Raw genomic sequence first — 12,593 nt, 5'->3', positions numbered from 1 at the left:
CAAAGTTAATGTGGTTGTACGGCAGCAGTGCATCAGTGTTGAATACTGATATGCTGTCGGTGATGATGAAATCAATGTGCCCGACTGCTGTCTACCAAGTCACCTTTCCCACTTTAAACCGTCGTCTACAAAATGTCCGCGGGAAATGTGTCACTACAGTAACGCGAGATGAGACCAACCGTCAGTTTGAGTGCTTTAGGGTCTCGCTTTCCTGGTTGGATGTGCATTATTCTGTTTGCATGGGACTGAAAACTCCGATACATGGCACGCAATTGATCCCATTAGTGATCATGTTACCATTTTTATCCGGACCGTCTAGCTGAGGTTAGTCTGTAGTTGTGTGCTGGATTTGAATTGGGTGAGGTGCGTATAGGACGCTGAACCAATCCTGCCGATGCGCACTCACTCCGACACTTCTCAGATATATCTCAATGGTGTTCTAAGACATGTGTACCCCGTTTATGACCATTTCCCTAAGGTCCACAGGTTTTGCGATAGGTTCACATTCCCTGCCAACCTTTCTCTTTGGGTCTCCTCCATGGTTGTATGTCAGGTATGCACCTGTATCCACCACTGGTTATCATGAGTGACTTGTCGTCAGGCTCAGCGCCATGACGCTATAATGGTTTGGCATGCACGTAGCGCAGCTTTTTTTCGTTCGTACGTTCTGCGTAAGTCTGTCTAAATAGTTGTGACGCGACGCTGGTCTATCTGCCTAAAATTAATCTTGATCGCACTCTCTTCAGGCCGCACTACTGCGTTCAGACATGCACTGCATCAAGAACAGTGGGCTAACTTGGTGTATGGAAGGTTGTAGTTATCTCGACTTTTGGCATCATTTTAACAGATCTTGAATTGTATCCAGCAAACTTGTGGAAATAGCATTCATCTTTCCTCCTCGCTACTGAGCTTGAGCGCCCTGCAACTTTTACTTCCTCTTAAGTCATGCCGTCCAGGTAGACTTTTGGCCGGAAAATTTTTCGTGAAGAAAAGTTATTCCATTGGTATGTCACCTTTATAATAGAATTTGTGCGCGGCAGTTTTCCCCTGGTTAAAATTCCTGTTGTTATCTGTTTACGGAAGCCAAACAATGACTGATTTCTCGCTTACTGGTCCCTTGGGAATATGCCTCGTAATTGCTTGCGATGCACTCGTGAAACGCGGTCCCGTGAAAACCAAATCGGCGTGCAAATGAGTGTACTTGTCGGAAGTGGTCGCTTGTTCTCCCGTTGACGTATGGAGTGCTCAGTGGAGGAAGTCACATACTGGACCGTATCGCTTTTACCGTTTTACTGTTTTAGTTTTTTGTTGCCTATTTGGTATCAATTTATTCTGAGCTAAGCTACCAAATCATCTAGTCTTGTAACGTCCTACCCAGCTCCAGCGTATCCACGTAAAAGAGTGTACCGTCGAACTTCGAAAGCAAGTAATTTATTTTGCTGCTTCGCCGTTCCACAGATCCTGGGACTATTGTGCCCCCGATGATGATTTTTTGTTCATCCGTCGAAGTGATTTAACACAACTTGGTGGATAAATCCTTTGGATCCATTATACGTATTTCGCTGATGCAAATGTCTTTCGTTGGCCGTTCGTTTTGGGTGGGCACTTCTTCCATAAGATCGAGCGTCAGGCTCCCTTCTATCACCCTACTGAAGAAGAAAATGGAAGTTAATGGATATGCTTTTTATGTTGGCGATAGAGGCAACAAAGTAAGCTTATCTCTAGCAGCTTAATATTAGTACTACAGAAGTCTTCTCGGTAGTGTGGCGGTGTAGCTTTTTTCTAACTGAAGTTGTGTTTTTATGATCAAAAATTCTGAGTTTTATCTCAATTACTTGAGTGTTCTGCGCTATGTCATGCAGTCTATAGCTGAGTCCTTATGGATAGGCGATGGAAGCATTCAAACCAACACAAGGTTGATTGGTTGCTTGACTGCAGCCTATTCACCAGAGCCTGGCCATCGCAGGACTATTCTTGTTCTACGTTCGTTCTCCATATATATATATATNTATATATATATAGGACGGCGTCAAGTAGAAGTCCTGGAGACATGTATCGCGCAACCAACTTACGTTTTTTCAGAAGACTCCACAGCAATGTACACTGGGTTGGCTTACAGGATCCAGTGAAATCGGTGGCATTTTGGTATCAAACGATATAACATAGTGTCAGCCGAAGGTGCCTTGTTTATATAAACGCAGTTAATTTAACTTTTATATATTTTGTTAATTGGTTCCATCTTTTCCTATTTCGGCGCTCAAAATGTCGTTCGCGTGTCATCGTAAACTTACCCAAAAGCAACGTATAAATTATCCATCCATGGCGTTGGGGTCAATGTTATGAAGAACTGTGAGTCGTTTGTGTGTCTTCCGGCATTGGCCATACTCAGTATTCCGCGTCGATCGTGCTTAATAGCAAAATTCTCGTCTAGAATGCAAGGAGTGGGTGGATATTATGAAAATCCTCCCTGGTACGTTTGAAGAAAAAACGTCTATTCAAGCCTACTTATCTAAGGTTCGACTTAAAGTGATAGCTGATGTCCTGGTAGGTTTGCCTGGGAATAATAATGCCTAAGTTATCCTGTCAAAATACTCTAGTACAGTGTACATACACATAACTAAAAGTGTTTTCAGATATTCTCATGCTTATAGTGGCCATTACTGCACCGTATGTTGGAGTTGATTGGAGATTCCTTAATGAAAAATCATTTATTTCAGTATTATCGTTGTCCTGTGTTTCCTCAAAATAAACAGCTGTTTTATGCTCGTAACACAGTGGACGCGCTTGCGGCAATCCATTCAATTTCCGGTAATGGTGAGTAAAGTGTCGCGAGACTTTCTACGTATATGCCTTAGATATTCAAAGCTGGATTAGCTCAGTTCAGCTGGGTCGTTCCCAACACTCACAGGTCCACAGGCTCTAAAACTTTGTAGAACCGAAACCTTGGGTGTAATCGCTTTTTGGGACCCTATCAGAAGTGATGTTTAGTCCAGTTTATCAGCTATAAATCATGTATCAAAGTACGTTGGTCCTTACCGGCGCAATTTTGGTCTTCTTCTAATGTTAAAGCATAGAAAATAAAGCCAAGCATTGGATGTGACTATATGACCAGTGATTTGATAAACTGGACAATTGCGCTTTAAGGCGATGGCCTTTATGCACGAGCGCTACCGACTGCTTGGCTGAACCATATTTATCTGTCACTAGCCACTGATCACCTGAGCCCCGAGATCCCCTCCTTGACGACCCTAATTAACTTACTGGTTAGTCTTTTCATAGTTCGTCGCCAGGTCATTGGCTCTTCACCACTCAATGGTTCCTACTCACTAAGGACTGTGCAGAACAGACAGTCCTCCTAAATGGTGATTACATATCCGAAACAGCATGACCTATGAAGTGTGATTATTTCGTCGATCGTGGGAGAATTCCTTCTTAAAACCATCCGGCTTGCCTCAACATTTCTCATCAGACGTTCACTCTAGAACAATGTGATGCATGGGAGACCGCGGTAATCAAACACTGACAGCTCTCCTACGGCCTCTGCGCGTGAATAGCACTTTGCTGTCAATATTCCAGTATTCATTGCACCGACGCAGCCTGTACTCTGTCTTTTGCAGACATATAGTCGTCACGCCGGGTGTTGGCAAAGTTTCGCTGGTCTTCCCGATTCGTCTCCAGTCAGTACACATCGGTTGATCGTTCCGTAAGCAGGATTTCATTCAGCAATCGGTATACGACTATTCGCAAGGCATGGCACGTGACGGAAACTTTATAGTTTGTGGAGGTAGCCACTAGTAACAACTGGCTACATGCTACGCACGATTTGCACCTATAAACTCGTTCTGCCACTATAATTACATTTTAACACCGATGTACTTTTGAACTTAAAATTCAGACCTATTTCAATCAGTTGGGAGCATGCCTCTGAGACATCCATCTCAAGAGCAGCCCTTCATTTGGTAAACAAGCATATCCACTGCCATCGCAATTGGCTGTTTACAACGGTAACTTTCCCAGAGGGTTTTGAGGAACTTGCCCCAGAAATAACCCGTTTGCCATAAACAAACTGATATTCCTTAAAGCATAAGCTGCCTCTTGCTTCAGAAACTTTGAAGTTTCTGGGGGTAGTGCGTTTATCACAATTATACATTTTCGCATTAACCCAGTCGGTGCTAAAGGGACATTCAAATTGGACTTTTGATATGTAAATAAAGTTAGCCAATGAAACAACCGATAACATTAGATTCCGAAAAACTTCAATTTTATAGCAACCATTCGGATTATCAGAAAATGTGAAAACACAGATGCTCTCATCAGGATAGCTGACATTTGTTGCTCCAAATTTTTGACTGAGGCCAAACAAACACCCAACAATATGGTCTGTCGCAAATTTCCCAAAAGGCTTGACCATACCAGTCATGCAGAGTCTTTATTTTACTTAAATGTCTGTCATCATTGTCAGCATAAAAACCCCGTACTTACCGTACAGTTTTTATAGCTGCCTCAATTTTGTTCACCGATCATTTGGGGAAATGGGGTAGACAGCTGCCCATTGGAGGCGGTAGCTGATTTAATTTATCTGTAAATACATAGTTGTCGGGGGACTATTAATTGGGGAAATTGGGGGCAGTTATGCATCAAAGGCAATGACTTGGATGCACGTGCGCCATTCGAAGTGCCTCAACACCGCTTATTTGTTGTTCCTATCATACTGGAACAATGTTCCGAAGACATCGATTGTCAGACACAGAAAGTCTTTTGACGTCCTTGTCGCACATTTTTGTAGCTGCATTCACCGACGATTTGGGGAGGTAGAGTGGATAGCTACGCATTGGAGGTGGGAGCTGATAAATTGTTGCGTAAATGCAAGACTTATTGAGGGGTTTGGGAATTTAAGTGTGCATTGAAGGAACAATCTTGGATACACGAGTACCATTGAGAGGGCCATGTTTTACAATGTCTTCAAACCTCAGAACTAAACAGCGACCCGAAACGAAACGAACACTTGGACAGGTGCTGCCCGTATTTCAGACAGTTGACTCTCATGCGGTCGTAAAACCTGATGGCTGAGAATCATTCAGTGCTAAGCTTGTATCGCAGCTCTAAAGACTGGTTTGTTTTGCTAATGGAACACTAAACGTCGTAATCCAGGCCCATTCTTCATATACGCAGTTCCAGGATCTCTTTGTTACGGAGTGCTTGAGCTGATATGACTGAAACCAATGCCATAACAGCATGCCTGTGTTTATCACCCGGTCTAGATTACCGGAAAATCCAAGATGCTGCTCTGATCTTCAATTTCGATTCTGCGTCGATCCTAAAACTACTATCTTTTGAATGCAAACAAGAGTTGCCTCACGGCCACGGTTGACAACTTGCGGAACTGCTATGACTATGACACTTAACAAAATTCTATTCGTGTCAGTCTCGCGTTGTTATTCACTGTTAGCAATGCAAAATAGCTGGGGAGAGAACAAGCACTTATGGCATAATATGCAAGTGAAGCCACAGACACACGTGAATACTCCCGAATATTATAAGCGCAGTCACAACACTGAGTAGGGTCGAAAGTGCAAGCATGTCGTCCAAATCTCTCGAAATAGACAAACCTAAGACTGGGATCGATGGTTCGCATGCGAAATTCCAAGAAGTATAACTAACTTTTATGCGTACCCCTGTGAGTTCGCAGTCTCTATTTCAATTAACACTGTCAGCTGGAAGTGGGGTTTGTTTTATTAGCGAATCAGTTGCTCACCTTCAAAAGTTCTCCCATATATTGAACAGCCATCATTACCCCTACTGTGAAGAACGTCTGAGAAACTTAGTTAAACATGCGCCCGAAATTACCTCCACCTTGAATCCACCCGTTTTTTACTAGTCTAAAAAACGACGTTCCCTTATAGTGCATTTTATACGACTCCACTTCATTCTTGGGAACATGACCCTTTTCTCCGGTACACAGCGCTCTGAAGTTTTCACAGGTCTTGGGCAATATATCGGAATAAAGCTTTACTGTGGCTCGGAAGGGTAATATAACCTACTTCAAGCAACAAAGGTCCACACCTTTCACCACCAATGGTTATTAGCATCGATACGAAGATGCGCTGAAAATCTATTCAGAGGCTATTAAGTTTCAGAACTTACGTTTCTCTCATAGAGTGCGTTAACGTAAGCTTCATTACCAAGCATTGTATACAGTGCTACTGGACGGTAGTCATAGCAACTGTGGTTCTCCTCGGCCCACTTTCTGAAGTCTTCATCTGATCCCAGTACTTCGTTATTCAAAATGACGAGAACTGGTGATGTGTATTTCCAGTATCGCCCACCAAGCTCCTCAAGTCATATGTCAGTGCTTTAAGGTCACTCACTCTTTTTTTAACGAACAAGTATGTTGTCCAGTCAAATTCAAGTAGACCATGTATTTCAGGTTTCTGAAATATTTTTGGATGGGCTTCATAGAGGTCCTTCTTCATTCGATCACTTTACTTCCACGTACTTGTGCACAATATAGTGCCTTTTGAAAAGGTTCCTTCTTCATGTGGCCATATATCTCGACCTTCATGGTAACGGTCGAAAATTCGCGGTTACCATCAACATGGGCGTGATGTGAACAAACGAATGGACTAGTTCAAGCGAGATGTTCGCGTAGCTCATCCTCGAGTAGAAAGTCAGGGTCTGGCACTGAGTCCATGATTCATATCAAGAAAGCATAAACCTTGTCAAAATAATTGCGCCGCATTAAATTGGTTCTGGTGGCCACGTGTTTAGTACGAACTCAGTATCCGCACAATGGAATTGAAATTTCGAAAGTCATGACGTGTTCCTGATGGACCAAAGCAATCAGACAATTGAATTTAGAGTATCAGTCCACATTTCTAAACAGCATTTAGGCATTCCGTGGTGTCAAAGATGCTGCGAAATCATCCCACAAGACTATCCGCCCAGGGGCTTGGACGCTTGAGTGAACAATGAAATTTAGTGAGTTGCATAAGCATGAAGGCAGATAAAGACGGTTTCCGGCTTGAGAAGATAAGCAACAAAATGCAACATTTAATCTTGGGAAGTTTTACTCCGCTCGTAAAAGTCTTGCAACTACGAGCATTGTGCGGATAATATGCACTTGTTTAGTGAGGCCGGAAGTCATGGCTCTAAGTGACTACTGTATTCCTATCGCAATAGAGCAGATCGATTTTAGGCTGGCATGAAGATGGCGAAGAACTTCGGCTACATACAACATTTGCGAAGTTCTCATATTTCGTCCGGGGGCTCCTGATTCGGGTAGCTTGCTCATAGGTTGATATCATCCACGATACCATCATCCATCACTGGGGAATCCCACGCGTTATTCCTATATCCCTAATGCAATTAGAGCGTGCCTTGAGTGGTGGTACCCGAGGATTGAAAGGGTTCAAAAACTTTTCAGATCCAGGGTACCGGAAACGTAACAAAATCTAACAAAATCCAACGCCAAGAGAAGGTTGACGGGCATAATCGGACTTGACAAAGGCGTGTTGGATAGAATTCTACGTATCGTAATTCAACATATATCATGTCTTCCACTTAACGATCCGCCTCAGGCTGTTACCTGGCTCACTATTTGGCTACTGGATTGATAATTGTTAACGGAGAGAAAGCCCCGACACGAGTATTCGTTGCTCCTCTATACCTGGAGGGAATTATTCACTGTGACAGCAGGTTTGAACAGTTCTGTAAGGAGCGGCTACAGACGGCCGTCAGATGAAGGTAAGAAATCCTTTACATGCCCTCCGGATGTTACTGGACGGAGATATAGCACAGTCACGATCACTACAAAAGTGTTGACAAAACCTGGTATTTTGAATAAGGAGGAAACTTGACACCTAAGTCACATCGCAATACATTTCTCATCTCTACTCACTGTTTTTGTAACTTGTTGCTTGTTGTCTCTGCCACGCCTACGACGGAGCCCTAACATAAAAACCTTCGGGACTTCGGATAGGCTCTTTGAAACTTGCATTCGCTCGCTGCTGCTATTAACGTCAAAAGTTCGAACAGTTGATAGGTGACTGTCGCGAGCACATTTTGATGAAGGGTTGCCCGGACAAACAACGCTTCGTTTGCGTGCTTAATAAACTCAGTATGGGCCATTTGGGACTCCCATTACGTTTCACGGTTGTCAGTTCTTGAAGAAATTAAACACAAAATCTTCATTGAGGAAATGCTGAGGTTACTGTTAAAGGAGCACCAACTTATGTTCTTCGATTTTTTGGTAGGATAGGGGAAAGACTACGGTTCACTCCACGCAGAACAGATCTTTCTAAATTCGAAAGTGTGTGGCGGGCAATCAAGTTAATGCCATGCAGGAGCGACTTTTGATGTTTCCCTGATTTATCGGGAGCTACAGTAAGTTCAATATAGTAAAATTTTTCTCACACGTGCTACAAGTTTTCTGAATCGGTTCATCGGACTTCAACGTCCACTGCATTTGAGGCCACTCTAGAGTTCCAGGCGGGACGCTTCTGTGAACTAAAACAGTACTGTTTTAGACAGCACACCCAAATTTGAGGAAAGACGCGAAACATCTTATTCCGAAAAGCCTGATAACCTGGATATTCAAGATACAAGGGGGCGTGTATCTTCGGGTAGATGCGCCGGTGACCCACGAAGTAGACATAACTGCATTAGATCAAAAGACACAAAGTAAGAACAGCTGAAAATTTCATATTAAAATTTGGTGATACTTCACCAAGCTCTTGAAAATTAAGAGGTTCGACGCGGTGAATTGCCTCTGTTCTATCTTATTTCACCCCTTACACACCACCAATTAATTCCTCACCATGATTCTAATCCCTGGCCAACAGGCCACTGCTGCACTAAGTTGTATGTCTCGGTGCATCCCGTGTGTGCCATCCCGTGGCATTCGATGGCCTGCTTCTGTCCCAAGATGCTAGGTGCCGAGGACAGTAAAACATTTTATTCGTTGGTGTTCCATTATATTGCACCAGGATCATTGAAGCTCATCCTATCGAAGTGTTCTGAAACGTTACAAGTTATCTGTCTCCCTACACATTCGCAATACACCTTCCGTAAAACAAAGCGGGCAAGCCGTCCGTTCTGTGGGCTTCTGTCACTGGGATTACACTAATCTTCCGAGATCAATGTCAAAGAGGAGACTAATGGACCTGATCACGATCTTTTGGGCCTCATCTCCAGTCATTGGCCTCTTGAGTTGATCGGCCAGGTGCACTCTTTACCCGGCATGTACCGCACGCGATCTTCCCGCGAGTAAATGTAGTGGCTTTAAACCGCTCACGGGGGTGTGATCGGCCTTCACGGGAAAACGCCGTGACAGCAACTACGGTCTCCAATTAGACAGTTGAGTACATCAGCTCAGCGTTTTTAAGGTCACTATTAGCAGGTTAGATGACTATGTACCTCTGATTCGAAACCGCACGTATATATTGGTCAATAAGATCCGTTGTTAAGGTAAAAATCTCTCCAGAACTGGCATGTTTGATCATCAGCTGCTGATCCAGCATCCGCGTTCTGACACTTTCGAACAATTCGTACGCTTCCTATGTCCATTTACACTTCTTATATGACGCAGTGGGACATACAGAGGATCGGAAATCGAGTTGAAATCCATGACAAACCGACCGTGGTATACCGATCATGCAAGGAAGTGCCATGATTACCGGCGTGGATTAGAGGTTGCAAAGTTCTGTGTTCCACCATTTCCTTTGACTGCTCTTGGGATTCCGGGTTTTGTTGTTTCCGTTTTGTTCTAATACCGCCTTTCTTGCTTTGACCTGAAGGTAACCCACTCTGTGTCACCGCCCGTATTTTTAAATAAAGACATAGGTTTCGCTACCTTGCGTCTACACTGCTTCAAGCCGGTGTAATTTTCGAGGTCACGTTTTTATTAAGCTGTCTTTAAACCGGTTATGGAAGCCGGTGTATTGCTACGGTTTGGCTTTGTACCATTTAATTATCTTAGTGTTGCTTTCAGGGTGCCGAATTTCTTGATGAACCTTTATTGAAACGATTTTACTTTTGGGTTGGAGCCTAACTCAGTGTGGCTCAAGTGATCGCTGAATAGATGGGCTAATGCCCATCGACACATCTTGTGCTCGAGAGCTTCAAAGAATTCCGAGCGAGCTGTCTCTTGACCTCAATTATTTGGAGGCCAGCCTTTCGTATAGGTTTCAGCACAGCTTTTAGGTGAACGACGATTTCTGGTCACAAATCGCTAAAAAAGCCGACATCTTCCAATACATAGCAACATTTTATTGTAATCAAGTGCTTAAAAGTGGATGATGCCCCCAGCAAACCAAGCTGCATCTGTCCAACTAAGTATTGTCTGTTCTCAACCGCAAACGCCGTTTCCTCCTAGAATCCTGATTTTATAGCTAGATGCCGGTGCTTCGAAAGCAGGTTGACAACCCTGAAATATCGGGATTGTTTGAGAAAATGAAAGATCATCGCAAGCAGTTGGACAGCTACAACCCAACTGACGGCCCGTTCATTTGAACGCCAAAAATTCAAACAAAATCGGTATTTCCAGTTCACCTCTATCACAAACAATTGCATAGCTGTATGATAACTAACTTCCTAGATTACTACATTTCTCGGCATTTCTTGAACTTGCTTGTGGACCCTCTCAATCTGGTGGGCGGTGCTCGACAGGGATTGTAAATTCAAAGCTGTATTAATGGGGGAGATTTTGTGTTCGATTCGTGGACAAAATTATAAAAAAATTTCAACTGTGAACAGTTCGGATAACTCCTCGAACACAAACTGTGCTGACGCACATCACAGTAGAAAGCCTTCAGACAAGAATTTCTCTTCTGCACTGCTCGGGTATCCCGTAACTTTGACTGAGCACCGTTGTGCTGTCAATTTGCCCATTTTAAGTCAACTGTAGATTCTGCATTTCTGAAAGCCCTGTTCCTACAATAGTATGCTTTATGTCTGGAGTGAACAAGAACTCGCGTTGTACCTATGCGCATTGAGTGCAACCTTAAATATCGGTTGACACTGGGTTCACCCACTGCCCGGATAACCAGAGTACACAGATTGCATTCAGCTGCTTTCCATCTCGGCTGCGGTGACATCCGTGCTGCACTATTGCTTTAGCACAGCGGTCATCTCCTGTCTATCCCAATAACGGCTCTATCCTAACATGTGTCACAACACTAATCACAACACATCCGGGAAATGACGAGTAGGCCAAACCTATGACCGGGTACGGCGACCTCGATCATTCCCGTGCCCGGTCATTCCAGAGTGATAACATCGGCCCGTATGAACGTTCGTTCACGATTTCATCTTCATGACGGAAATTTGTTTGGTTTGTAATTCCACTTGTGTACATGGCTCACCCACAGGGAGACCATCCTGACTCCCTTGCGTATGGAATGTGGCCGGCAGCAACTCGGTCATTTCCCCCACAAGATTCGCCAGCCCCTCCACGTCCAGCTGGGTACGACATGTTGGTCATACACCTTCGACGAACTGATAAGACAGCAACCACTGTCGCGATAATTCCTCGCGTTCCTATAGCGCATGATCCAAGCACTGCCAGAAATCGACTTTGAGCATCCTGCCGAATTGAACCGCCTCATAGCCTCCTGGTGGTCAGCCGGTCTGTCGAACGTCACTGCAACTGAAATCGACTTGAGCATCCTGCCGAATTGAACCGCCTCATAGCCTCCTGGTGGTCAGCCGGTCTGTCGAACGTCACTGCAACTGCTTCCTTCGAGGAGACCAACTCAATCCTTCTAAGGTTTCTTCTGGTCACATCCAAGTCCCCTTCGATAGGCTCCTGGGGAGATTCTTTATTTTCGTTATTTCACTTCGGTCAGCCTTCCGTTTATGCATCTCCGCAACGTCCTCGAATTTCTCCAAAAATATATCCGCGCATGCCGATCCTTAGTGAGGTTTTTTTAAACTGGATATTGACATGTATCCCAATCACGGCCCCGTATGAAAGGAGGGAAGTCTTTCTATAGAGGAAAATGTTGGTAGCTCAGGTATCGTAGATGGTGGTCGTTGGCTTGTTCGCTGAGCTGGGCAATTTGATTGCAAACGTTTCATCACCAATCGAGGTGACATCATCAGTGCGTTATTGTGGAGCGTAGTAGTACGCACTAGTACGCTCCACAATAAAGCACTGATGATGTCACCTCGATTGGTGATGAAACGTTTGCAATCAAATTGCCCAGCTCAGCGAACAAGCCAACGACCACCATCTACGATACCTGAGCTACCAACATTTTCCTCTATAGAAAACCAATTCGGGCGTGCATTTCGTTATTTTCGGTCAGCCTTCCGTTTATGCATCTCCGCAACGTCCTCGAATTTCTCCAAAAATATATCCGCGCATGCCGATCCTTAGTGAGGTTTTTTTAAACTGGATATTGACATGTATCCCAATCACGGCCCCGTATGAAAGGAGGGAAGTCTTTCTATAGAGGAAAATGTTGGTAGCTCAGGTATCGTAGATGGTGGTCGTTGGCTTGTTCGCTGAGCTGGGCAATTTGATTGCAAACGTTTCATCACCAATCGAGGTGACATCATCAGTGCGTTATTGTGAAGCGTAGTAGTGCGTAGCG

General features: G+C 44.1%; 1 protein-coding gene across 1 annotated transcript; it reads right to left on the bottom strand.

Annotated features, from left to right (window-relative positions):
- Positions 1-1,429: 1,429 nt before the first annotated feature.
- T265_10047 (hypothetical protein) lies at positions 1,430-6,473 on the bottom strand (the record flags this gene model as incomplete). The annotated part of the gene is made up of 7 exons (XM_009176301.1): positions 1,430-1,649; positions 2,292-2,427; positions 5,756-5,812; positions 5,848-6,007; positions 6,042-6,104; positions 6,145-6,333; positions 6,369-6,473. The coding sequence occupies 7 exons, from the start codon at positions 6,471-6,473 to the stop codon at positions 1,514-1,516; spliced, it is 846 nt and encodes a 281-aa protein (XP_009174565.1).
- Between the last annotated feature and the right edge of the window lie 6,120 nt (positions 6,474-12,593).

This window comes from Opisthorchis viverrini (genome assembly GCF_000715545.1).
Source record: "Opisthorchis viverrini unplaced genomic scaffold opera_v5_334, whole genome shotgun sequence".
Classification (NCBI taxonomy): Eukaryota; Metazoa; Platyhelminthes; class Trematoda; order Opisthorchiida; family Opisthorchiidae; genus Opisthorchis; species Opisthorchis viverrini.
This window is presented reverse-complemented; position numbering and strand designations above follow the sequence as displayed.